This window comes from Cebus imitator, unplaced genomic scaffold (assembly GCF_001604975.1).
Source record: "Cebus imitator isolate Cc_AM_T3 unplaced genomic scaffold, Cebus_imitator-1.0 Scaffold268, whole genome shotgun sequence".
Lineage (NCBI taxonomy): Eukaryota > Metazoa > Chordata > Mammalia > Primates > Cebidae > Cebus > Cebus imitator.
Genome location: NW_016107583.1, coordinates 2,735,826 through 2,763,768, shown reverse-complemented (window position 1 = coordinate 2,763,768; position 27,943 = coordinate 2,735,826). Strand labels below are relative to the sequence as shown.

Sequence of the window (27,943 nt, the reverse complement as noted above, 5' to 3'; positions counted from 1 at the left end):
TAAATGAGGGAGAAGAGACAAATCTTCCTTATAAAAGATACCAATAAATAATTAAAGAAGGAATAAGGAAAACAGAAAATCATCATTAGAACTCCACAGTAATAATTGCTGCAGGAAAGATCCACCAATGTATGCTAAAATTGGTGGCATTTCTGAGCTCATGACTCCTTAGAAATTGCCATTATGTCTCCTGACTTGAAGTTAGCAACATTTATGACATGGCAATTTATTTTGTTTGAAGTAATAGTCATTACAGATTTTGTTTTAATGGAATGTATGCATCGAAGGGAAGGGAGTTGGTTTCTCTTGTTTACAAACTATCCTTAATACCTAAAATAATTCCTATAACAGAGTGGGCTCTTCAAATATCTACTGAGTAAATATTTTTAAAACAATGACAGGAGAAAGCAGGAAAGAAAGCATGTGTAAGAGATTTCTATCTGATTTTAAAAAAATGTAAGCCTTTTGAGATAAACTTTAAAATAAAGAAAAACGAATGTTTTTTGTTACTTTAATTTTACAAATTCAGTTGCTCAAAAACTGGAAAAATGTCACTTTAATTTTGATGACTAAATTTGGAGAGCTTTTCAAATAATCTTACACCAAGGAAAAATTTTATTATAGATACCAGTTATTTAAAAATACATGGGAAAAGACAAATATACAAAGGTAGCATCATACAACTGATTTCTAAACTCAATGCTTTTGAAATACAAAACAACGATCATTACCCCCAGAAGTCAGTTTACTGACAAAGATTGATGTTTAACTTGATCTATAACTCTTTTCATTCAATTTTGTTTATAAATGTTACTGAATTTTTAAATTTCGTCCCATATCTGAATTTTGTGGGGTTTTTTTTTGAATGTTTACTTCTTAATGCAGTATATACTTATTTCTTGTAGTTAATGTCAGCAACTATAGGAAGCTTTCCTAAGTCACAAGAATTCAATGCGGTTGCTGTTCTGAAGACAGTTACCATTTTGAGCTATCTATACTAAGACCCATGTATTCAAAGGCAAAATATTAATGGACAAAATATGGGGGTTGAGAGCAGGAGGACTAAGAAAAGAAAACGTTACCATCTTTTACTGCAGACTGCCAAAAAAAGACTCTGTTACTTTGGTACTACTGCTAGAGAAGCAGCTTCTGCCAGACCAGAGGATGGCTATATGGTTGTTCCTTTTATATTTCCTTTTCCAAATGATGACAGACTTTGCCAACTAAATTGTTCAAGCAAATAAGCAGATACCTTTAAATTACCACATACTTTTTAGTTGCTTGAAATAAATTATTTTCTCAGTTGGTTTAGCAGCCTTGTGTCTGGAAAAGCAGTAAAACCCACTTTGTTCCAAAATTAGAACACTGACTCTGAGGCTGCTTGTAAAATGCTTGGCTATCTTCTATCACCAATCAGTCATGAAGGTGAACCTCCATGAACTCTGTAATGTAATAAATGTAAAAATGACCTCATCGATCAATACACAATATTGAGCCAGCAAAACCAAAAAAGTACCCTCATAAGTAGGAACTGGCTTGTATAAAACAAGAGGATATATATCCTCTTACATAAAACAAGAGAAATATGTATGGTAATAAAAACAATCTTTAATAAACCTGTATAGAGATGATTCTGGTTTACATGTAAGTCTGCTTTAACCATAACTGAATGATTGGAAATGCTCTTTTCTTAACACAATTCCCATTCATTATAAGTTAAGCTGGTCCTAGTATCTTACAAATTCTTATTTCCTTGAATTTATCTACTACATCTTCACTGTGTTGCCCTTTAACTTATAAGCTGGGCCTGCCCAGCCTGCTTATAAAGCCTCTCTTCAGATACCACATGTGTTAAAGAGAGGCATCATTTAACAGAAATCTGCACTTCAAAACAGCACTTGAAGGACCAGCCATTGGCTCTCCAATGTAAATACCTCTCATTTCACATTATCACAGCAATAGTGCAGTTTACTAACCACTCCTTCCTTACAAGAAATTCAGTAGCTATAAAAATTTTTGTTCAGTTTCAAAAAATGTCAATACTTATTAATTCCAAAGATCCGAACACCATGTAGTTGTGGCATTTTGGGAATTAGCACACTCAGGAGAGAAGCTGTGTTTAGGATGAAGTGAGTTGAATCATACTTCGTATAGAAACTTGCCAGAAAATATCTGTAGAGATAAAAGTTAAGAATATATATATGTAACATCCAAAAATAAAATTACTTAGAAATTAAACAATTTTAAAGGTAGAAAAAAAGGCCAAAACATAAATACCTAACAATAAAACTATTTTTCAACACTAAAACAAGAGGAATCCTTTTAGTTTGGCCCCCAGTTTATCTGATTAGGAACTAAAAAATTTGTTTAATGGAGGTCCATATTTTCCATTTCTGTAATTGTGTTAAATATGTTTAATAGAACACATTGCATCCTTTAAAGCAGAAGGCTTTCAAACTAGGGTTCATATGCCCTCTGAAATATCAGATGTAGTTCTGTATTTCCATGTATGTTTCTGAAAAAGATATGGATGCAACACATTCATCTTATTCTCAAAAAATTGTGTAACTCACAGGTTAAGAGCCTCTACTGTAAGGCTCTGAAAAATGGGGTTTTAGTGCATTAGTACAATTCCTATCTTTGAAGGAAATAAATATTTGGTTGCCCTTTTGATGTTCTCATTTTTGTACTGTAGTTGAGCAGGTCTACAACCAGTTACTGGTAACTTGAAAGACGCTGTTGTACCATTCCAGCTGCTTCTTAATAATCAAATGCATGTATGTTTTTGGATATCCAACTGAGAATTTGTTTTAACAAGCCCCAAGCCTAAAGCACCTTTAAAACCATAAATCACCACTGCACCCAAGTGTTACCTTTTACTAGGAAAAAAAAAAAAAACACGTAAATCACTCAAATCCAGAATGTTTAGTATTACCTATGGGTATATCAAGGTGCAGACACATCATCTGATTACTCAACAAATAATACAGATAAGATGTAAACAATAAAACATCTTATTTGTTCATAAATAAGAAGTTAGTTTACATATAGGTATTTGTCTATGTTTGCAGTACATAAAAGTATTCTAATCGTGTTTACTGACATTAGTTTCTCATAAGGGAAATAAATGTCTTACATAATATGGTTAGAAGAGAGGAGCTACTTCCAAGTATGACTAAAAACATCACAGAGAATTTTATATATTTTCAGAACCATCTGGATTGAGAAATTCTACAATCCTCCACCTATTTTACAAACTACAGTCAGAAAATTCTTTCTCAAGAGTAAACCATATTCTTCAATTTTGAAATTCTTTCTTCCTGGTTTCATACATTTGAACACTATATTTATACTTCCTTTACTGAACAAAATAGGATATCCCTGCAAGCTCATTTCATTTGCCACCATCATTATAGGTTTAACCTAATCTGATAGGTTAGAAATAATAAATGTTATAATAGGTTCTTCTGACTACAACATAGTGTTATGTCCCTTTTTTGTCTTTTAATTAAAACTAATTTTGCGTGTAGACTATAAGAAAATTACTTGACTCTGTCAAAAACTTAGACAACCCGCTGATGGTATGCAAAACCCAGGTGGCAATCAGTGTGACAACATTTATTTGCCAACAGCTATACTGGAAAGAGACCTGTATTACAAGATAGCAGTTTAGGTGGTTTAACCTGGGCTCTTAACTCCACCTAGGTGCAAGATCTTCAATAAGGTAATGTATTTGAGTCTGTTCCTTTACCTGGAATAACACTCCATGTCACACCTAGCTGACAAATGATCAAATAGGAAAATGTGAAAGCACTTTGAAATGTCTTAATGCTGGTATTTCTTCAGTTAAGTAAGCAATTTAATCAGAATATTTGAAATCCTACCTGCTGGTCAAAAGTATATTTTGAGAAATATAGACACTGTATAGAGGTACATCTCAGCTGACCTTTTGTGTGATAGCTGTGATTAAAAATTCAGAATATGTCAGGTGTTTTGCATATATTATAATGCTATATAGATGAGAAAACTGTAAAGAAATTGCCAAAACTCACAGAACTTCAAAGTGGTTGAGCCAAAATCCAAATTTAGGGCCATCTGAATAACCAATATTTTTGTTATTACATGCATGCATACATTCATTATTTATTTAATAAATTGGGTCTTGCTGTGTTGCCCAGACTGGAGTACAGCAGTGTGACTACAGCTCTCTATAGCCTCCAACTCCTAGGCTCAAACCACCTTCCTGCCTCAGCCTCCCCTGTAGCTTGCATTTATTTTTGTTAGACCACACCAACACTTTTCTTTGAGGTTAATTTTATATGGGACTAAACCAATTCAAAATTTCCTCAAAGTGTTATAAATTAAGGAAGAATAACCCCATTATTTTATGCTTAGTTTATACCTTTCACTTGAAAAATGCCTTCCCTTATTTATCTATCTAAAACCTATCTTCTCTTAAGTTCTAGCATAAGGATTGCCAACACCTCCAAGAAGTCTTTTGTGCTACACCAGGCTACACTGACTATCATGGACATTATTATATATAACCTATGTGGTACAGAGTATTATGATACATGAGCAATACTTCTATTATGTGCAAGCCACTGTACTTTGGAATTCAAAGCAATCCATGTCCTTATAAATTCTTTGAAGGGACAAAATAAAACATATATACAATTTTTATTTGTCAATTATACCTCAATAAAACTGGAGGAAAAAGGAGGTGGCATTTCAGGTAAGAGACAGGATTTGAACAAAGAAACAGAAATAGGACTACAGATGAAATACTCAAGAAATGCTGCTTAGAAGGCCAAGTAGGAGTTGGGTGGGGATAAAATACTTACATAATGGGAAAATGAGGTAGTAACTATTTTCTGGAAGGCCCAGAATATCAGACAAGAAGAAGAAATTAGATACCAGATACAAGGTTACATGCAATCCAGATAGATACCTCATTTATTTCTTACAACATTAGGATTGAATTAGGTATCACTAGCTAGAATTTTATATACGAGCAAACCCAGCTGGCTGAGTGACATATATAGGACTCCACCCAGGTCTGTCCTATAATGAAAGCCTGACCTCTTTTTTTCTAAACCATACTTTCCCAAGGAGTCTGAATATCTTAACAGGTTGGGTGGCCAACGAAATTCTTCTGATTGTCTAAAGCATTGCTTAGGGAGATTAATCTGATAGTGTAATATAGAACATGATTATGTATTTTGTGTTCTTATAAGAAACCTAAGGACAGGGCCTGGAATACATGTGACCTGTGTATCCTAAATGTCCAGGTGCACTGATTAGCATGTAATATTGTCTCCGTATGACCTGACTGAAGTGAAAACTAGTTTATTATCAACTTGCTAAAAATTTTGTCTATAATTTATATTATATCTGAGGTGCTACTTATTGATAGAAATTTTCAACAAAATGTTTTCTAATTCCAATTCAATCTTCAAAGGATATCTTCCAAACCTCCTCATATCTAAAAATTTCTGCCACTTACAGAATTATTGGAGAAATTGTGAAAAACTTCCGTGAAGATGTAAACTGTACTCCATAGTCCAGTTGTTCCCAGTGAGTTAGGAGTCTTGCTTTACCCTGGTCAGGAGTTTCGAAAGGTGTTCCTTTCACTGCATGCAAAAATACATACATCCCCTGGAAAACAAGCAAGGGGGTATAAATGATCAGTATCAAATACAAAATTAGTCTCTGTCAGTAAGCATTAACAAGGTTCCAAGCTGTTTGTGAGAGTGTGATTTAACTGAGTTCGTTTTAAGCTTTTATATAATAGTGACAGGCTGTGGCCAGTTTCTTTATAATAAAATAGAGCTTTCTGGGGTATGTAAATTTTATTATGTGAGAATTGGTAAAATGAAAGTAACCTGTTTGCATTTCTTTTTCATTAAACGAAAATAAGTATCAGAGTAGCTTCATAACTTTACATTCAGATTTTCTTACACTTTTCCTATTAGGAAATAGGATTACTTTTTCCCCAATGTATAGGAGGTTTTTCTTCGGGTATATTAATAAATTTGATGATACTTTAAAAATGATAAAGACATACAAACTGGTAGAAAACAACAAAATGATTAAAGACTATTGGGAAAAATAGTTTTTAGATATTTAATGACGACCGCCTTTGTCTTAATAGTTTTTTTCCAAAGCAACAAAGATATAATAGATATAATGTTCCACTCAATTCCCTTTTAAAATCACCATTATGCCTCAACAGTGTTTCTTCTGAAGTCAGTTTTTAAAACTCAAAGCAAATAACATTACTAAAAGCCATTCTGTCAGATCAAAATCTAAACATGCAATTTTTTTTATTAATAGAGTAGAAAAACCCAATATATACTAGATTTAGTTTCCTTGAGAGGATGATACCCATTTAGATTGATAGGCAGTGTTTCATTCAGGATCACTGCTTGAGGCACTATAACAGGATAATGCCTAAATATTATCATGACACAAAGTTTTTCCTTCTAGATACTACAATGTGATGTCATTTTTCCTACATCAACTTTTAATGATTATATAGAAAAATTAGGGATCTGAAATTTTATATGACACCAGGTTAACCAAACCCTTCCTTTTAAGGCTTAGTCTACTTCGTAGTTATGCCATTAAGCAATTCAGAAGTTGTTTAGCTACAATTACAAAGCTATGGAGGAAAGGATTCATGTTCAACTGGATTTAACCCACCAAATATTTAATAAGTGGCTTATATGTACAAGACACAGGACATATATACACATATGAAATTGAATGAGATGTACCCAAGCCTTGGAAAAACTCAATCTGCTAAGAGATGGTAAGGAAAAAATAATAAGCATAAACAACTAGAAAGTAGGGCAGAAACTGCTATCAAGGTACAATCAGTACTCAGCAAATGGGAGAGGAGGGAAAGTTTCCTTGTTGCTGTGGCAAAGGTCTTGATGTGACCTCGTTAATCACCTCCTTCTTAAAAGTTCAGCTCAAATACAATTCCTTAGAAAAACCTACTTCATTAGTAATAATCTCTTGTCTATGTGGTTGTATACAATTTTATTGAAAATACTATTACAGTACAATATATCATGTTAGAATTGTTTGCATGATGTTTATTTTCCCATTAACCTAAATACACTAGTAATAAGCACTGGTACACTGCAAGCATTAGAAATATTGGAACATGACATTACACCAAGGAGTATTTATTCTGTAAGCACTAGGAGACCATTTTCATATAGGCTTTAAAGTGAATTATAAAACAAAGTACAGTATATGTTTTCAAATTCTCAGGGGGTATAGGACCCCAAAAAAGTTAAGAACCTCTATTCCAGACCACATACATGTTAAAATCTAAGAGAATCATCATCCTGTCATTATTTCCTCAAACCACCTGTACTCAAATCATGTTTAAAGTATCTAAACAGTTTATTTTATATATCTTTTCAGTGAAAAAGAATAAAATAGTATCTGGCCATATATCTTCTACCCCAGTATTATTTTTAAAATTGTTTTTATACAGAAAAGTTTGTGATGATTATTCCTACATTAAAAGAATTAGGGAACAAAAGCAGGTAACTCATGGCTAGTCCTTACTGAATACCTACTGAATCAAAATGCATCATTCATTTTTAAAGCTGGGCCAAGAATCTTGTGATTAATACCTCTAAGGGTAAACTGTGACACTTAATAAAACAACCAGTGTAGGTTTCTACTGTATGGTTCAGAAAGGCAAATACACTGTATTTTTCTGACCGGGTGTAATAATTAGGTCCATTTTCTCATCTTTAAAGGCATTCAGTATGTATTTCAGATTTTTAATTGGTTTAATGTAGGCTATTTTCAAAGTAAACTTAAATTTGGAGTCATGTAATTACAACTCCTATAGCTAATTAGTTAAGTTTTTAGTGTGGTGAACTAATCACAAGTAAATCACAAGTTTGCTTTTTTATACAAAGTCAATTACCAATCATTTGTCCATGGTCAACCAACTTGAAACATGGTTAGGGGCCAGTGGTGGTGCAGAGGATGGCTTCTAAAATATATTTAATACATGTGCCACTGGAGAAAAGCCTAACTTATTCAGCAAATGTTTAAAGACGTTTTTAGAGATATAAAAATTAAAACATAAAGAGATAAACTGCTAATTCTAAAACTATGACAAACAAATGATTTAAAGAATCCAGCATGGGAGTTGTGTAGATTCCTGGAGGGATGGTTTTGCTGGGCAAGTAGGAATCAGGCAGAGGAGGAAGAAGGGTGGGGTATTAACATAGTGGAGACTGGGCTGGGGGTGGCAGCTCATGCCTGTAATCCCAGCACTTTAGAAGGCCAAGGCAGGTGGATCACCTGAGGTCAGGAGTTTGAGTCCAGCCCGGCCAACATGGTAAAGCCCCATGTCTACCACACATAAAACAAAAATTAGCCAGGCGTAGTGGTGCACACCTGTAGTCCCAGCTATTAGGGAGGCTGAGGCAGGAGAATCGCTTGAACCTGGGAGGTGCAGGGTGCAGTGAGCTGAGATCACACCACTGCACTCCAGCCTGGATGACAGAGAGAGACTCCATCTCCGAAAAAAAAAGAATAGACACTGAGTGTCATGGCTCACTCATGCTTTGGGAATCTGAGACAGGAGGATCTCTTGAGGCCAGGAGTTTGAGACTAGCCTGGGTAACATAGCAAGACATTCCCATCTCAATCAATCAATCAGCTGAGCATTGTGGCACACACCTGTCTATAGTCCTAGCTACTTGGGAGGCTGAGGTAGGAGGATCACTTGAGACCAGGAGTTCAAGGCTACAGTGAGCTATGATCATGCCACTACACTCCAGCCTGGGTAACAGAGTAAGGCCCTGTCTCTGTAAAAAAACAAAATGGCTGGGCATGGTGGCTCATGCCTGTAATCCTAGCACTTCTGGAGTTGGTTCAGGGCTGCTTGAGGCCAGGAGTTTAAGACCAGCCTGGGCAACAAAATGAGACCCTATCACTATTAAAATAAAAAAAATGGCCAGGTGTGTTATCATGTGCCAACATAGTGAGACACTATCACTATTAAAACAAAAAAAAATTAACTGGGTGTGATGGCACGTGCCAGGAGTCCTAGAATTTCTCAGGAGGCTAAGGTAGGAGGAGCTATGATCATGCCAGTCTCTTAAAAAAAAAAAAAAAAAGTACTTGGTGGAAGGGAAAAGAAAATATAGTAGAAATTTTAAGCCAAAGCAATAAAATGAGAGCAAAATGATTTTCTTTACTGCTAGTGTACAACCTGTATTTAGAGATGGTTGAGATAAGGTGAACTCTCCTTCTTGTTTCTGCACTGTTATCAACTGGTCTTGAAGGACTTAAGAGTATGACTCTAAGCAAACATGCATTTTTAAAACATCACTCTGCCAAGTTGGAATGGAGAAGGGTAGGGAGGCATCACAAAGGCCATTTGATTTATCTGAATAATTTACTTGAGAAAAAAAGGAGGGTATGGGGATCAAGTTGAGAGTAAAGCAGAAGACACTGCTCTGAGCAAATGGATATGGAATATAAAGGAAAAGAAGTTATCCTAAGATTTCGGTGACCTTGTTCTTGTTTGCATAGGATGATTCTGATTATACCTATTCTTTTGTAGTAGTTATTACCAGAGCTCAATTTACTCTCAAAACAGCCTGTTTGGACTATACATTACAGATCGAGTATCCCTTATCCAAAATGCTTGTGAGCAGAAGTGTTTCAGATTTTAGATTGTTTTGGATTTTGGAATATCTCCATATACATGAGATATCTTGGGGACAGAACCCCAGTCTAAACATGAAATTCATTTATGTTTCATATACATCCTACACACAACACAGCTGAAAGCTAATTTTATATGGTATCTTTAATAATTTTGTACATAAAGTTTTGACTGCACTTTAATTGCAACCTGTCAGGAGGTCAGGTATGGAATTTTCCACTCGTGGCATCGTATTGGTGCCCAAAAGTTTTTAATTTTAGAACATTTTCTGTTTTGGGTTTTCTGATTAGGGATGCTCAACCTGTAAATTAATTGCTTTACCATTAACATTCAGCTATCTGGCTTGGCCTTTAGATAAGATTAACAGTGAAGTCAGAGGAGCAGATTATGGGTGGTAAGGGATTAATCAGGAATAAGATAAGTACCATTTATACTTGTTTGGTTTAAAGTGCAAGGTAATCTGGTGATATAAATAAATACAAGCATCCTTATTCTACAGGTAGAAACTGAAAATATGGGTAGATGAAGTAACCTAGGTAGAATACACACCATAAGAAGAGATGAAGAAAAGAACTTTGGGAATAGCAATATTTAAGAGAAGAAAAGAGAAGGAAGACCCCATCAGAAGAAAGACAAGGTCAGAAATACATGCAGGTGATCCTATGGAAGCCAAAGGAAGAGTGTCAACAAAAGGGAGATGATTAGTGTAATGTATTTCAGAGAAGTCACTATTTAAAAGAAAACATCGTTTGCCCTTACAAAGTCTATCACATAAAATGGACTAAATGGACACATATTTATCAGTCTACACATCATTCCTGTCCTCCTCCAGTCAACTTCAAATATCCCCCAGAAGATAGAAAATAAATATCATTATTATTATTATTTGAGACATGGTCTCACTCTAGAGTGTCACTCAGGCTGGAGTACAGTAGAACAATCTTGGCTCACTGCGATCTCCGCCTCCCAGACTAAAGTGATTCTCCCACCTCAGCCTCCTGAGTAGCTGGGACTACAGATGTGCCACCACCACATCAGCTAATTTTTTGTAGAGATGGGGTTTCAGATTTCACCATGTTGCCCAGGCTGGTCTCGAAATCCTGAGCTCAAGCGTTCTGCCCACCTCAGCCCCACAAAGTGCTGGGATTATAGGCATAAGCTACCGTGCCTGGCCAAAATAAATGTTAATTTTTAAAACTCAGTTTCTCCTGTTTTCCTGTCTTAATGCTTTAAGTTCATTAAAAAAATATCTTTCAACCAATGTTCTTCTATACTGGATTCAATTAAAATTCTCAACCAGCTGTATTTCCTCCTTTACACGTTACTTTAATAGGCTGGTAAAGACAAGTTCCTATCAGGATTGTTGTGTGTGTGTATGTGGGTGCGTTTTTGTAAAAGGCAGTTTCCAGGGCTGCATAATATGTCGGTAGAGTCAATCAAAACTTTGATGCTTTGTAGAGCTAATACGAGAGAGTGATATTCAACAAGCAGCAGCTAAGGCACCATAAGATCCTGAATCATATGAGATATGATTAAGTTCAAAACTTAAATACTGAAACAGTAAAGTATACTTACACAATTTAGACAGATAAGTTAACAAGGATTGAAACTAAAATGATCTATTTTCTAGAGTTTATACAACAAGAGAAAAAAAGTCTTACTTAGAAAAAGGCCCAATGTAATGTAGAAGAAAGAGAAAATTCTATCCCAGATTAGAATTTTTCGAAATTAAATCTTATCTACTAAAAAACGACTACACTGTGCACTTTAAATGAGTGGATCTTATTGCATGTTAAAAGCTGTTAAAAAAAACGAAGTCGTCTATACCATAAAACCTTAAGCTTTTTAAAAAAACTGTGTTTAAACACACATATCATAAAATTTACCATCTTAGCCCCTTCTTTTGTTTTAAACGAGCAGTCTGGAGTGCAGTGGCACGATCTTGGCTCACGCAACCTCCGTCTCCCAAGTTCAAGCGATTCTCCTGCCTTAGCCTCCCCAATAGCTGAGACTACAGGCATGCAATATTTTTAGTAGAGATGGGGTTTCAACATGTTGGCCAGGCTGGTCTCAAACTCCTGATCTTGTGATCCACACGCCTTGGCCTCCCCAAGTGCTTGGATTTTAAATGTACAATTGAGTGGTATTAAATACATTCATATTGTTGTGCAATCATCACCATTACCATCCACATCCAGAACTCTTCATTTTGCAAACCAAAATCTCTGTACCCATTAACCAGTAACTCTCCATTCCTTCCTCCCTTTAACTTCTGGCAACCACTAAAGCTAAAGCTTTTAAGTAGTATAATGTGAAATTCTTACCAGATTATGTATAATATTTGTTAAAGTCCAAGCAACAGGAACACTGAAGAAGGGAATGCTGAGTAAGACAATATGAAGCAAGCCAACTCCCAATGCATATGTCAGCCACATACCCCGACTGTTCATGACACGGGTATTTGGATTCACTTCACTGTGGGCGACTCCAACATTCATGTTTGCTCTGTAGGAAAGTAATGAAATGAATCAACACTGATACAACTGGCAACCTAAGCACCCTCAATTCTGACATGACAAGGTACATGTATTACGAGGATTATTTTTTCCTAGTTATTAAACTTGAAATAGCACAAAAACACCATCCAAAATATGCTACTTGTAGCTGCTGATGACAGCAGTAAAGAATCTTCAACATTTGACTTGATGGTAAGGTAAGACATTTTTTATGGATCTATTTGAAAAAATAGTTAAAATGCTTTTCCTAAAGTTTGTTTTCTAGCATGTTGTTTTACTGAATAAGAAAATTCAAATTCAAAGAGAAAACCTACATTTTCCTATATCATGAGAGTAAAGTGAAACGCCAGAAGCTAAATTTACCAATAAATTTATATTAAAAAGAAAAAGCAGAACTCACCCAGCCAGTCTGTCAAGTAGCCAGACTCTTATATCTGACTTAATGTATCCATAAAGAATGGTCAGAGTTCAGATCACTTATTTCCGAATACTGAATGTGGAAGGTACATGCTGTTGATATAATGTGGTGTACAGTTTACATGGTCAAGGGATATTTCTCAACTTTGTGATAAAACTACGTGAAAGCAAGGAGTCTTCTGAATATTTCTCTAGTTAACGCCTCAAAAACTTCAGTTTTCTTTCTTTTTAAAAAGTTTTTCCCTGGGTATGTCTTTGTAGCAAAAATAAAAATAAATAAATAAATAAATAAACGTTTTTCCCTTCTCCTTTTCCATTGAAGATGGACTCCAAAGGAAGAACTGATAATAGTTTTCAGTTCTTTTAATGATGGTGTTTACTTGGGTCTAAGTATTCCTTAAAATAAAACTGTCCTGAAGATCACCTATCATCCGAGGGAGGGGGAAAACGAGGCTGTATTATATTTGGAACAACTGTGATTTTAAAAAATAAACAAACGCTTGTATTACGGACTTCGCATACGGAGAGGAATTTCTCATAACCCCATCCAGCAAGTGGTTCCGGAGTATAATGCTCCTTCCCCTCTAAAAACCCATGGAACAGGCATCAAGGCTTAAGGTGACCAAAAGTTAGATACACTAAGACCGCTAAAGTCTCCAATTTACATGTGTAAATCTTTCGTCTAAACATCCATCATTTATCATACATTATTTTTAACTATTATGTCATATGCCAACACTCAAGATAGTTTTCCCACTTTCTACAGGATGGAGGCCTGAAATTTACATCTCAGCTGGAAGGCAAAGCTGGTGCGGTACTCACCCTACTCCAACCAGAAAACCTTTCCCCCCAGCAGGTTTGCCAGGCTGCCCCAGGACTGGCAAACAATGACCTTATAAACCGTGAAGAGGCTGTCGGCTCTGCCCTTGTTGATGCCTCCGAAGGCGGCGACCCCTCAGGGAAGCCCCCCTGGCCAGACTGGCAGCCCAAGCGCTCCGGGCCAGAGAAACTCAGCAAAGGCCGCCACTGCTATCACCGCCACTGCTACCACCTCCCCAGCAGCCCCTTCCTTCTCGCTGTCGCATGTCACGTCGGACCCCGGCTAGACAACAAGGATTTGCGTAGGGGACGAGCCTCTGAGGCCACTTGGCCCGCATGGCCGCGCAGGGCGTTGCAGATGCAGCCGGGGCCCACTTTTTCCTCTCAGGACGACCCTAGGTCACCAGCAGTTCCCTATCGACGACGGCAACTATACAGCGTCCGTCGCGTTCGTGCCCACTTACCCGCCGCCCCACTCCCGGCCGCCGGCTCGCAGCAGGTCCAGCCCCGCGGCTACGGCCGCGGATTGACGCTTTCAGCCCGGGCGCTGCGCAGCTAGCGGAAGCTTTCACGGGCAGACTCGCTGCCAGCTGATTGGCTGCAAGCAACGCCAATCCCACGTTCCGCCAAAGAGAGGCGGGACTAAGTGCCGCGCTCCTCGTCGGCTCCGCAGTGCGCGCGTGCTGGGGGCGAGTTGTGGGCTCGGCCTGCGCTCTGGGTGAGACCCTGGCTGCTCGCCGCTGGTGGATGGTAATTGCCTGCCTCGCGCTAGGAAGGTAGTGTGGTGTGACTAATGGGTATTTATTACATTCGCGATGGCTCGAGGGCCCCCTCCCCTCTGCTACTCCTGGTCCGGGTGCAAACGCTGCCGGCAGCTGAGGACGCTCCCCGCTCGGGGCGGGAAGCAAAGTCGGGTTTGCGGGCGCGCTCACGTGGAGCGCGTTCTCTGAGCAGGTCTGGGCTGCTGCGGAGTGTTCTGGTTTGGTCTTTGTTGCGGCCCATTCCCCAGACCCTTGCTTTTGTTTTCCAAGCAGCAAATTTAACCCATGGCACCTATAACTCATCTTGTGAGGGTGGCAGTTATTTACTATTGTGTGCTGTGGCATCATACAGGGGGTACAAGTTAAACTCTTTAAAGTTAATCATGAGTTTTGCTCCTGGCGTTCTGGGTTTATCCGTACTCTGAAGACAGGCAGCTGTATTACATCCTGAGGAAATGTGGATGCCAAAAATTGATCTTGAGGAAAGTCTTGATTCGATTTTTTTGGAATCGTCTTTGAAATGTAATTTCCCTCACCTTGGCAGTGCGGGAAATTTGTGATTTTTATTGCCGACATAGCTTTCAACATTTTGAAGTTGACTTAGAATGTTGGCGATGTATGTCTGTGTATCTTGCATTTCTGTTGGCTTTATGACCTTAATTGTTTTGAATTTGGTCTAATCTTTAAATAAATTATTTCTTTGTTTTCTCTCTAATGAAAGTCTGTGAGTTCTCTGATCTTTACTTCTTTTTTAGGCACACCTATTGTCCTTAACTGACTTTCCTGGTCATCAGCACTCTTTCAGAAGTGTTTCATTTCCCCCTCAGCAAATATGGAAGACTATCCTGATATGCCCAGACATTCTTTGCTGTGATTTGTAAGCTCGATATAAACCCTTCCACTTTTTCAAAAACGTTCATTTGGTACACATACAGTAGAGTACTATATTCCAGGAGTTATGCCAGGGATGTGTGATTGATATGAAACTCCTCTCTTCAAAGAACTCATAAGTCAGGAGTAACAGACAGAAATACATATTAATAGAATAACTTGTGATAAGGTTAAAGTGAGGAATGAAATAAAGGGGGACTGCAGAGGAAAGAATGCCTAATCTGTTGGCAGGTAGGGAGAGGAGGCTGGAGCAGGGAAGAAAAGCTTTCTTGAAGAGTTGATATTTGAATTAAATCTGGAAGGATGGTTAGAAGTCAGCCTAGAGTGAGAGAACTGTATGAGCTGAGGAGGGAGTGAATGTCACCACTTTTAAGAGAGACAGTTGGCTGGGAGTAGTGGCTCATGCCTGTAATCCCAGCGCTTTGGGAGGCCGAGGCAGGCAGATCACCTGAGGTCAAGAGCTCGAGACCAGCTTGCCAACATGGTGAAACCCTGTCTCTACTAAAAATACAAAAATTAGCTGGGTGTGGTGGTACACGCCTGTAATCCTAGCTACTTGGTGGGGGCTAAGATAGGAGAATTGCTTGAACCTGGGAGGCAGAGGTTGCAGTGAGCTAAGATTGCTGCACTCCAGCCTGGGAGACAAAGTGAATCTCTGTCTCAAAAAAAAAAAAAAAGAGAGAGAGATGAGTTGTACAATATGATTGCTGTCGTGCACATTTGGGCAAAGATGGGATGACATTGGGAGAGAAGGCAAAAATCCAGTTGTTAAGAAGTTTGGACTTACCCTGATTGGCAATTGGAAACATAAAAATTTTAAGTGGGGCAGCAACATGATGAAATTTAAATACAGAAAGAACCCTATAGGTGTCAAAATATCAATTAGGTAGATATTGCAGTAGTTCAGAAGAGAAAGTTTGAGAGGCTGAATGGAGGCAGCACAAAGAGGAGAGGACTAATTTGGGAAACATTTAGATATTAGGAGAGGTAGAACTGGGTGGCAGGATATAGAGTGAGTAGAATTTCTAGGATGACTTCAAGTTTTCTAATTTTGCATTAGGTACTTCAGATGAAAGTGTTCGGCAGGGCGTGGTGGCTCACGCCTGTAATCCCAGCACTTTGGGAGGCTGAGTTGGGCGGATCACCTGAGGTTGGGAGTTCGAGATCAGCCTGACCAACATGGAGAAACCCCATCTCTACTAAAAATACAAAATTAGCCAGGTGTGGTGGCACATGCCTGTAATCCCAGCTACTGAAGAGGCTGAGGCAAGAGAGTCACTTAAACCTAGGAGGCGGAGGTTGCAGTGAGCCAAGATCACGCCATTGCACTCCAGCCTGGGCAACAAGAGCAAAAACTCTGTCTCAAAAAAAAAAAAAAAAAAAAAAACCAGAAACTCTTCAAGGGCATGGCCTTTGGAGTCAATGCCAAGGTGTGCATCTGCCACTTAATAGTTTTGTGATCTTGAGCAAGTTACCATGCCTTCAAGTCCTATTTGGTGATAAAGGATGATAGAATATGTAGAGTTGTTGTGAGGATTAAATAGGATAATATATATAAAATTCTCATGTTGGCTATTTTTCTATTATCAAACAAGAAATGTAGGAAGAAAGTTAATTAGAGGCCGGGTGTGGTGGGTCACTCCTATAATCACAGCACTTTGGGAGGCCAAGGTGGGCAGATCACCTGAGGTCACAAGTTCGAGACCAGTTTGACCAACATGGTGAAACCTTGTCTCTACTAAAAATATAAAAAATTAGCCAGGTTTGGTAGTGGGTGCCTGTAACCCAGCTACACAAAGGCTGAGGCCGGAGAATCACTTGCACCAGGGAGGTGGAGGCTGCAGTGAGCCAAGATCACACCATTGCACTTCAGCCTGGGCAACAAAAGCAAAATCCGAAACTTCATCTCAAAAAAAGAGAGTGAAAGATTCTCTAATCACTTTGGGACATGTTACGTTTAGGTTGCCTTCAGATCAAATAAATGATATTTAGAACATAGATGGAAGTAAGGCCCAGGAGTCCAGAAAAAAGTTATGATATGCAGGTGAACTGGAGGATGATATGGAGGTCAGTTAAAATTATGTATATAAAGGGAAGGAGGTTACTTTTTCTAATGTTTGTGTTAGCGTAAGAAAGATGCTGATAAATTATTTTTAGTGGTCCTTCATTAATATTCATGAAGTGAAGGGCTTGCCATGAATGAAGCATTTGATTGTTCTGCCTGGCACCCAGAGATACATAATACATAATTTCCTACATTCAAAAGTTGTACAGCAGGAAAAAAGGAAGACAGTTCAGGACGGGGTGTAGTAGGTTCAATTATACAATTTAATTAATTTAATCTTTACAGTTGTAATATTTTACATTGATTATAGGACAAAATGATATTTGATATTTTGAATATATTAGATTATCCAGTACATAATTAAAATTAACTTCACTTTTTTTAAAACCTTTTTTAATGTGACTACTAGAAAATTTTAAATGATATATATGGCTTACATTATAGTTCTGTTAAACAGTGCTGGATAGAATAGTGGTTAAAATGGCAGGCTCTGAAATCATGCTACTTTGGTTTTATCCTAGCTCTTACTAGCAGTTGCGTAACACTGAGGAAATTAAACTTTCTAAAATTCAATCAGCTAATCTATAAAATGGAGATAATACAGATACAATATGCTTGTGAATTTGAGAGAGACAGAAGTATTCAGACTGTAGCAATTAGGAGAGAAGAAAGATAACCTGATGTATGAAATGAGATACAGACATCTTAAAACACCAGAGGACACAATGGAATGGGGTAGATAAGTGATAGAATTCATGCTATGAATTGCCATGGTCTTAGTAAACTAGAATGAGGAATATTGGGATGAAATTAAAAAAAAAAAAGATTTTAGTTTTTTCATTGTAGGCGATAAAGTTATTATAGGGAATGAGACAAAGATGATGAGATTGAGACTGCCCAGAAGGAGTCACTCTTGGTTTGTACCCTAAGTTTTGTTGATCAGTGTTTTTCTGATCAACAGTTAGATTTTCTAGCTAAGGGAGAAGACTTCTTGAATCCAAGCCCCTATGGGGTAGGGGTTAAAGGTGAAAAGATTGTTCATTAAGAGGTTTAGAGGAGCTCAGTTTAGAACACGTACCCTGCGATATTTTTAGCGTTTGTATACCAAACACTGTAATAACTTATTTATATATACTACCTTATTTACTTCTCATCACAATCGTATAATATCATTATTATATCCATTTTATAGATTAGGTGATTGTATTTTAGAGCATTTAATTTCCTCAGTGTTATATAACTGTTAGTGTAAGAGCTAGGATAAAACCAAAGTAGTGTGATTTTGGAGCCTGCCATTTTAACCACTGCTCTATCCAGCACTATTCAAGGGAACTATAATGCAAGTCACATATATCATTTAAAATTTTCTAGTAGTCACATTAAACAGATTTTTTAAAAGTTAGTTTTAATAATGTGTTTTATGTAATCTAATGTATCCAAATAGGATAAAATCATTTAATCTTCTAATCAAGGTAAAAAAAATATGATTTTTATTAATGTTGAGTTGGAAATTGTGTGTGTATTAGCATATCTCAGTATGGACTGCCCACGTTTCTAGTGCTCAGTAGCTACATGTGGCTAAGTGGCTACCATATTGGACCGTGCAGATCTGTCCCTTAGATCGAGGTAATTTTGAAGCTTTGGAAGAGTGCAGCGGTGCCTTTTGCTTATGACAGCACTAATTTGTGTGAATGTTATGACAATGCAGTAGCCCACAGTCCACTGTTTCCCTGCATGAGTGGGACGGGAAAGCCTCTCAGCCGTTGAGAACAACAAAAATAACCACTGAGAGGTAGTTGTTCACAGCTACTCTCCTGAGAACTGGGTACTCCAAACTAAATCAAATATATAGATTAATTAGAGGGTAGTTAGTATTTAAATAGAATTCCCAGCATTCCTTTACATAATGATCTCTCATCATAATACTCTACATTTTATAAGGCCTTATGGTTTGTAGAATAACATTTTGTATATACTTTCTTATTTGATTCCTCACAATAAACCAGTGAGGTGTTAGCTCCATTTTTATAGATGACGAATTGATTTATGGAGGGATTTGAGTGATTTGCTGAGTGAAATAAAGGTGAACCCCCAATACCTATTTTATAGGTTCTGGTCTGTACGTCTTTTCACTGTGCCAATCACTTTTGCCTTGTATATAGCCAAATATACTGTATTTATGAACTGTGATCAGTTAACACTTTCAGAACGCAATATGTCGGGCCTCTTCCTGGAAGTGCATTCCTTAAACTCCTATGTAATTGTTATAGTGCCTGTGCTACATTTCCCACTCAGTTACTGAATCTTTCTTTACATGTCTTTATTTGTCTTAGGCTGCTTGAGAAATAATCCTAAACCGATGACTTTCTGTTTTGTTTTTGGTGTTTTATTTATTTTATTTACACCTAGGTTCTATAGGATTAAATTATCATGGGAGCTAGTCATGGAAAATAAAGGAAGTACCTTGATGTCCACCCCTAACCACCCTTTTTTTCCTAATAAAACCTTGACTCTATGGAGGAATTGCATGTTGTCAAGCTTGTACTTATTTTCCCATTATCTTTTCTGAAATTAGGCAGTAAGATGCAAAAAGCCCCCTCCCTGCATGCTTTACAAATGGAATTTCCATAGGACATTTTTGGATTTTTTGTTCATTTGTTTGAACAAAGGATTTCTAGTTACCAACAGAGATTTTGGATCTGCAGGTTGGAGCTATAAAGGACCTCAAATGCCAACCTATAGATTTGAGCTTTATCTTACTGGCTTTGAGAAACCACGTAATTAACATAATGTTTTAGGCAGAATAATGTAGAGGATAGTTATCTGACATACCTGGTATAAGATTAGTTCAGGTTGACAGTAATCCTAACTCTAAAGGAGCTTGGTTATTGAAACACATTATAACTCATGAGAATTTATGGATGACTAATGATGTTTAAATGAGACTGTTGATAAGCCACATAACTGATTGTCATTATCCACTTCCCAAGGTCATATCATCACTTGCTCATTCTCAGCCAGCTACACTCATTATAGCACAATTGTTCTTTTCATTCTTCAATTATTACTATAGTGTTTTTAAGAAATCTCTTTAGAACATGCATGTCTTGATTCCAATATTTATGAGCTTTCAGTGATCTGCTATAAGGAGTTTGGACCACGATATAGTTGGCACAGACATTTAAGGAAATAAATTTGATATAAAAATCTCAAATGAGAAGTACCCGGGTCCAGTTACTTACTCGGCTTTCAGCCTCTTAAATGATCATAACAGTAAGTGTAAGTCTCAATGAAGATGATCTACATAGTACCTACTTTTTATGGTTTAAAGGTTTAAATGCAATACCATATGTAAAGTGTTTAGCACAGTGTCTAGCACACTATATATTTAATGTAGTAGTTGCTATTTCTATTGTAATCATCATCATTTTAATTAATGGGCAGTATGGACTGGGTGGCCAAAGTTTAAGAGTCATTGAGGCTAATTAGGAAATTATATTGGGAACTAAATGTGAGAAATACTGAGAAAAAAATGAATGGGATTTAGGAGTTGATCAGATTTGAGTTAGGGTGAATGGATTATTCCTATAGGAAAGTCATGGGTTTGAGGTAGGGATTGGTTAATTATATTTTTCTGCATAAGATAAAATTACAGTTTGAGCTAGTGATTATTTCAGCAGGCAGTTGGAAATACAGGGTTAGAGTTAAGTTAGAATTGGTGATAATAATTAGTTCCACAAAAATCCTGGAAGAAATTTAAAAAAAGCAATTTCTTCCTCAAGAATATTGTGGCCTGTTTGTTTTTAGGTCTATTGTGGATTTTTTGAACCCATTTTTGGTTATTTTTATCCATAGGCATTTATATATATTCATATATTACGTATCAATAGAGGAATTGTTGAAGGACTTGCCTTAGCTCTGCCTCTTAACTGGATGACCTTGGACAAGTTTTCTAATTTCTTTGTGCCTCAGTAGTTTTATAAAATTGAGGTGTTGGTGGCACCTATTTTCAAAGGATAATAATAAGAAATGGAAGACTTATGACTGGACCTGGTGGCTCATGCCTGTAATCCCAGTACTTTGGGAGGCCAAGGCAGGCAGATCACTCAAGGTCAGGAGTTCAAGACCAGACTGGCCAACATGGCAAAAACCCCATCTTTACTAAAAATGTAAAAATTAGCTGGGTATGGTGATGAGCACTTGTAATCCCAGCTACCCTGGAGGCTGAGGCAGGGACACATGAACCTGCAAGGTGGAGGTTGTGGTGAACCTGGGTGACAGCAAGACAGCAATACTCCATGTCAAAAAAAAAAAAAAAAAAAAGGAAGAAATAGAAGACTTAATATTGTATGTGCTAACAGTTGAGCCAGCATACAGTAAGTCTCAATGAAGATGGTCTATTATTTATCATTATTATTGCCATCTGTTCTGTTGGTCGGGAATGTTTAACAATTCTTACAAGTTGCATTTTTATCTTCTAGCTGCTCTGTTAAAAGTGAAAATGAAACAGTTGCCTGCGGCAACAATTCGACTCCTTTCAAGTTCTCAGATCATCACTTCAGTGGTCAGTGTTGTAAAAGAGCTCATTGAAAACTCCTTGGATGCTGGTGCCACAAGCATAGATGTTAAACTGGTAAGTGTCCTTAAGAAGCCAAATATCTTTAAGACAAAGAAAAAGGGCTGGACAGATATTTTCTCTTTAAACTGTTACCTTTATTTCTTAATACCAGTAAATTATTCGTAGGATATTGAACCCTTTGTCTTAAGAGGAAATCCTTAAAAATAAATTTTAATTTAAATTAACATTATAGTAACACTAAAGGAAATATGTTATGAAAGAAAACATGTTCTTTAGGAATCCATCACCTAAACCATCTAATGTTTGTATTTTCTACATACATATGTCCTTGGTTATTCATATTTTCTTGTTTTAGTTATTTCTTTTGCATTTTATTTTTTCCATCTAATCAAATTTCAGACCATTTCCCTTGTTACCTTTTTCACATTTAAAAATTTAAGTGCTGTATATCAAATCATTTGGGAAAATATGACCTACATCACTCATGATTTATTGCACTTAGTTTGCATGTCTATTTCCTTTGTTCTAATTGCTAACACAAAGAGGTATGTTTTATATATTTTTGTGTCCTCTATACCTGGCCAGTACCTAGTACATAGTAGGAAGGTAAATAAATCTGTTGGATTTTTAAGAACACATTTTTAAAAATCTCCTAATTATCAGATATTTATGCTGCTTCTGGTTTTTTGGAACTAGAAACAATGCTGATAGAGAAACATTTGTAAGAAATGGACCTAACTTTTTCTTATCTACTAGGTAAGATTCTATGACATGGACATACTATATATATTTTGTGTAAAAATAAAATCCCAGTCACTTTTTATAAAACTCTGTGACTTAACTACTACTATACCCATTTTATTTATTATTGTTATTATTTTTTAAATTTTTTGAGATGGAGTCTTGCTCTGTCACCCAGGCTGGAGTGCAGTGGCTCCATCTCGGCTCACTGCAATCTCCATCCCCATTTCAAGCAGTTCTCCTGTCTCAGCCTCCCAAGTAGCTGGGATTACAGGTGCGTGCTACCATATCTGGCCAATTTTTGTATTTTTAGTAGAGACGGGGTTTCACCATGTTGGCCAGGCTGGTCTCGAACTTTTGACCTCAGGTGATCCGCCCGCCTGGGCATCCCAAAGAGCTGGGATTATAGGTGTGAGCTACTGTGCCCAGCCATACTATACCCATTCTACAAATAATGTTCTGAGAAGTTTCCCAAAGTCACATAATTAGTAAGTAGTAGAGCCGAGACTGGAATCCAGGTCTCTCTGACTCTAAAACCCATTCTAGGTTTTCTTTCTGTGGCAGTGGTTCTAATGATGTTTGGGTACATCAGAATAACTTAGGATGTTTGCTAAAACCATTACTGAGTCTTACTCGTAGAACTTCATCGTCTAGGTGGGGCCTGATAATTTGCATTTCTAGTAAATTTTTAGTTGACATTGATGCTGGTGGGTTTTGGAACACAGTTTGAGAATCGGTCTTCTATATCAATCCTCTATTCTGTTTTTAATACACTCTAAGCTTTATAAATGTGAAAAAAGGTACATTAAATTAAATTCAAAGAATGACCATTTGTTTTTCTTAGGTATTTCATATAATCAGTTCAGTCTGATTAGAGTACAATTGATAATAATTAAATAGGATTAGATAGTTATAGCTGACAGAGTTCACTTAATAATCTGTGGCAGGCAAACATCTTTTTCTTAAAATAGTGTTACAAAGCCAACAGAGGTCCTCTATAAAACTGAGTTAAATATTTTAATCTGGCTGTGAATTTTAGTCTCTTGACATTAAAACAGTATTTGCTTTGTGGAATTTTAAAATACACACCTTAAATATGTGGGTCTTCATAATAAAACCTGTTTTATTGCGGTTTTATGCTATAATAGCTATCCTGACTAGGTATGTTTTTATAATTAGTTAATTAAATGTGATGATACTATTTTAAACATCTAAACAAATCTTTGTGTTCTTATTATGGGTTTCGAGACCATGTTGGCCAGGCTGGTCTCAAACTCCTGGCCTCAAGTGATCCACCCATCTCAGCCTCCTAAAGTGCTGGGACTACAGGCATGAGCCACCATACCCGGCCTTATTTTTTTTAAATAAAAAAGACAGACTGTTCCCAGAATGTAAACTTAACTTGATTTATTTAGAGTCCGTCTCACTCTGTTCCCCAGGCTGAAGTGCAGTGGTGCATTCTCAGCTCACTGCAACCTCCGTCTCCCAGGCTTAAGTGATTCGCCTGCCTTGGCCTCCTGAGTAGCTGGGATTACAGGTGTGTGCCACCATGCCCAGCTAATTTCTTGTATTTTTAGTAGAGACCGAGGTTTCACCGTGTTTACCAGACTGGTCTCTAACTCCTAACCTCAGATGATCTGCCTGCCTGGGCCTTCCAAAGTGCCGCAATTACAGGCGTGAGCCACTGTGCCCAGCGAAACTTAAATTTTAGATTGAGAGAGGTGTGAGGAACAAAATCTTAGGTGTCTCCCTCCAATGCTTTGTATATCTAATTTATCTAAAAATTCCTGACATATACAGTATTATATCATTTTAGGTTATTAGAAAGACATAATATTTTAAATACCAGAGTCATTATAATTATAGAAAGATTTTTTCCCCCTTTCTAAGTTGCATCTATGGTCATACACATACGACTTTGTGGAGTATGTTTATTACGGAAGTTGGCTACCAGATTTAGACTATGGTGTTCATACAAATGAACACCATGGGTATTTAAATTTAAATTTTGTTTTTGTTATGTATGCATATTTTTAGTATTAGAATATAAAACTGTGAATTGAGATTTTGAAAAAATTTTCTTTGCCTGATGTGATGGCTCACACCTATAATTCCAGCACTTTGGAAAGCTGAGACAGGAGGATTGCTTGAAGCCAGGAGTTTGAGATCAGCCTGGACAACAAAGTGAGACCCCCATCTGTACAAAAAATTAAAATAAAAATAGCTAGGGACTATGGCATGCACCTGTAGTCCCAAGCACCTCAGGAGGCTGAGGTAGGAGGATCACTGAGCCCAGGCCTTCAAGGCTGCAGTGAGCTATCATGCCACTGTACTGTAGCCTGAGTGACAAAGTGTCTAAAAAAAATCTTGACTTTTTTTCAAATTAAAGACTCACTGGTTGCCAAATTAGAGGTGTTTTCTCAGCAGTTTCCTGTTGGATGGCTATAGATTTTTATGTGAGCACTAAGGGAGAAAGTATTAAAAATCAGGTTGATTCCTGCCATAGAAAAAAGCAAAATGAGTAAACAAAAAACAAAATAAACAAAAATCAAGTTGAATAATGATACTTGCTAGGTTCTTCCTGACTAGAATATGTGTTACTTTGTTGCTGATGGACTTCTGTTCTGTTCTGTTTTGTTTTGTTTGGGGACCGCATATATAAAAGGTATATGTAATTCAGAATAATTTGTTTAGTCAAGTTTAAACAAATTATGTTATATTGTAAATATCCATGATAATGAAACAGTGAAAAGAAACCTTAAAGATCAGCCTAACCTCCTTATTCTACAGTTGAATTGAGTCCAGAGAAAACAAGGGAGTTGCCCATTGTACCATAACTAGAAATTAGTAGAGCTAAAGAATTTAAGCTCTTGGCCCAGCGCAGTGGCTGACTCTTGTAATCCCAGCACTTTGGGAGACTAAGGCGGACGGATCACCTGAGGTCAAGAGTTCGAGACCAACCTGACCAACATGGAGAAACTCCATTTCTACTAAAAATACAAAAATTGGCAGGGCGTGGTGGCGCATGCCCGTAATCCCAGCTACTTGGGAGGCAGAGGCAAGAGAATTGCTTAAACCAGGAGGTGAAGGTTGTGGTGAGCTGAGATCGCGCCTTTGCACTCCAGCCTGGGCAACAAGAGTGAGACTCTATCTCAAAAAAGGAAAAGAAAGAATTTAAACTCTTATTTCTATAATGTTACGTTTCCATAAAAGTAAATCAAAATGTCAAAATTCTTTCACTTGTGTTTCTAAGTGTGATAACAGTTTAATATTTTTATATACTAAAACTGTTTGTTGACATTTTGTAGGAGAACTATGGATTTGATAAAATTGAGGTGCGAGATAACGGGGAGGGTATCAAGGCTGCTGATGCACCTGTGATGGCAATGAAGTACTATACCTCAAAAATAAATAGTCATGAAGATCTTGAAAATTTAACAACTTATGGTTTTCGTGGAGAAGCCTTGGGGTCAATTTGTTGTGTAGCTGAGGTAAGGTAATTATATTGGTTATTTAGCGATTTCATAATCACTGAATGTTACAATTGAAACTAACCCGGTATTTGGTGAAGTATGGCTTTAAATATTTTTATTTTGGTAAAATACGCATAATGTAAAATTGATCATTTTAACTATTTTAATGCTGTACAATTCAGTGGCAATGGCATTTTCTGCATTCACATTGTTGTGTCTCCATCACCATTATTCATCTCCACAACCTTTTCATTATCCCAAACTCTGTACCCATTAAACAATAATGCCCTTTCCCCTATCCCCTAGTACTCACTGTTCTACTTCCATCTCTATGAATTAGACTATTCTAGGTATCTCATATAAATGGACTCATAAATTATTTGTTCTTTTGTATCTGGTCTCTTTCTCTTATAATGGGTTCAGGATTCATCCATGTGGTAACATGTATCAGAATTTCCTTCCTTTTTAAGGCTGAATAATATTCCATTGTGTGTATATACCACATTTTGTTTATCTGTTCATCCACTGGTGGACACTTGGGTTACTTCCACCCACCTTTGGATTATTGTGAATAATGTTGCTGTGAACATTGGTGTACAAATATCTATTTGAGTCCCTGCTTTTACTTCTTTTGAGTATATACCCAGAAGTAGACTTACTACGTCATATCATAACTGTGCTTAAAATTTTTTGAGGAGCAGCAAAGTGTGTTTTACATTTGGAAATTAAACAGATGTTTAACTGCAGCACTTCTCAGAGCCTTTACTATATTCGAGCGCCTTGTAAATCTCTAAGGTTCGTAGTCTATATAGGTACATTTTCCTATACCTACTTGACCGTGAAATTCTTTTATTGAGAAAGCATATCATTTTTGTTTGTTTGTTTGCTTGTTCTGTGGACTACACTTTGGAAATGCCACTGTAATCAGTACATTTAATGAAAGTATGCTCTAGAGATGTGAATTGACTTGATCTAAACCATAGGCTAGTTAAGGGCAGATTGGATCCAAGAACTTTACCCTTCTGACTGTGGGTTAGGTGCTCAGTGTCTATAAACTCCTGAGTTTAGTGCTTGAAACAGTCAGTTCCATAGTACCAATTATACTATACTGTCTCTGCTCCAGATTTTATAACTAGTTTGTGGCAAAGCCCATTTAGAACCTTGATCTCTTCATTTCTTTGTATTTCAGTTGGGTTTGATTACATGACTCTGTACTACTTTTTTTGTACTATACCATTACTCTGGGTGTTGGGCTCTTTTATTGTGTGACAGTACCTATGTGCCAGTGAGTGATAGGATGATTGTAAGGGTCTCTTGAGCTATTGAAATTTGCCCAGTAGCCATGTAATTCTTCATTTGTGCTTAGGCTGGCAGACCCTATTTAGGCAAGAATGTTCCAGTACAGTGAAATGATAGGACTTCATACCTGTTCTGAAAAAGTGGCACAGATGTGAGATATTGTTGCTGTCTCCTCTTCTGGTCTTTGGACATCTGTTTCGTAGTCCAGTCTTCCCAGGAGTGATATAGTCTCTAGGTTCATTATGGTCTTCCCTCAGCCCTTCTTCCTTTGAAGTGCTGGCACAGTATAGTGTAGGTTTTCTCCATTTTTTTGTGGATAGGATTCCAGCTCAGTACAGATGCTCCTTGACTTAAGAGGGAATTACATTCCTGATTAAACCTTTGCAAGTTGAAAATATTGCAAATCAAAAATGCATTTAATGTGCTTAACTTTTTGAGCATATCACAGCTCAGCCTAGCCTACTTTTAACATGCTCAAAACACTTACCTTGGCCTACAGTTGGGCAAAATTATCTGGCAACGTAGTGTACTGGAGAGGACCTGTTTATCCTCATCATCACATGTCTGACTGGGAGCTGAGGCTTATAGCCTCAGCATCGCTATTGTATCCACCACTTTTTACTGAATGCGTATCACTTCCATAGCACTGCAAAGTGAAAAAATCCTG

At 37.2% G+C, this 27,943-nt stretch overlaps 2 protein-coding genes across 5 annotated transcripts in view; one reads left to right on the top strand and one right to left on the bottom strand.

Moving 5' to 3' along the window:
* Positions 1 to 543: 543 nt before the first annotated feature.
* On the bottom strand, positions 544 to 14,035 carry ORMDL1 (ORMDL sphingolipid biosynthesis regulator 1). 2 transcript variants are annotated; one of them, XM_037728565.1, is made up of 4 exons: positions 13,471 to 13,489; positions 12,040 to 12,220; positions 5,507 to 5,658; positions 544 to 2,172 (listed from the first exon to the last, which is right to left on the bottom strand). In XM_037728565.1, the coding sequence occupies exons 2-4, from the start codon at positions 12,211 to 12,213 to the stop codon at positions 2,037 to 2,039; spliced, it is 462 nt and encodes a 153-aa protein (XP_037584493.1). In that variant the 5' UTR covers positions 12,214 to 12,220; positions 13,471 to 13,489; the 3' UTR covers positions 544 to 2,036. The 2 variants fall into 2 exon arrangements, with proteins under 2 accessions (XP_037584493.1, XP_017356224.1); XM_017500735.2 differs by lacking the exon at positions 13,471 to 13,489 and adding an exon at positions 13,932 to 14,035 and having other exon boundaries at positions 711 to 2,172.
* Positions 13,747 to 27,943, top strand: part of PMS1 (PMS1 homolog 1, mismatch repair system component) — an 87,497-nt gene continuing 73,300 nt past the window's right edge. Inside the window, exons 1-4 of one of the 3 annotated variants that reach the window (XM_037728559.1) lie at positions 14,113 to 14,243; positions 14,984 to 15,105; positions 21,666 to 21,817; positions 25,813 to 25,995. In XM_037728559.1, coding sequence (XP_037584487.1) covers positions 21,686 to 21,817; positions 25,813 to 25,995 — 315 coding nt within the window. In that variant the 5' untranslated portion in view covers positions 14,113 to 14,243; positions 14,984 to 15,105; positions 21,666 to 21,685. Of the gene's footprint in view, positions 14,244 to 14,983; positions 15,106 to 21,665; positions 21,818 to 25,812; positions 25,996 to 27,943 lie in introns of all 3 variants that reach the window. The other 2 variants (XM_017500719.2, XM_017500718.2) reach the window with 2 other exon arrangements.

Coding starts and splice junctions, on each gene's coding strand:
- ORMDL1 (XM_017500735.2), bottom strand. CDS start 12,213: ATGAATGTTGGAGTCGCCCACAGTGAAGTGAATCCAAATACCCGTGTC. Junction 5,659..12,039: donor CAAATATTATACATAATCTG/GTAAGAATTTCA, acceptor CTTGTTTTCCAG/GGGATGTATGTATTTTTGCA. Junction 2,173..5,506: donor ACAATTTCTCCAATAATTCT/GTAAGTGGCAGA, acceptor TTATCTCTACAG/ATATTTTCTGGCAAGTTTCT.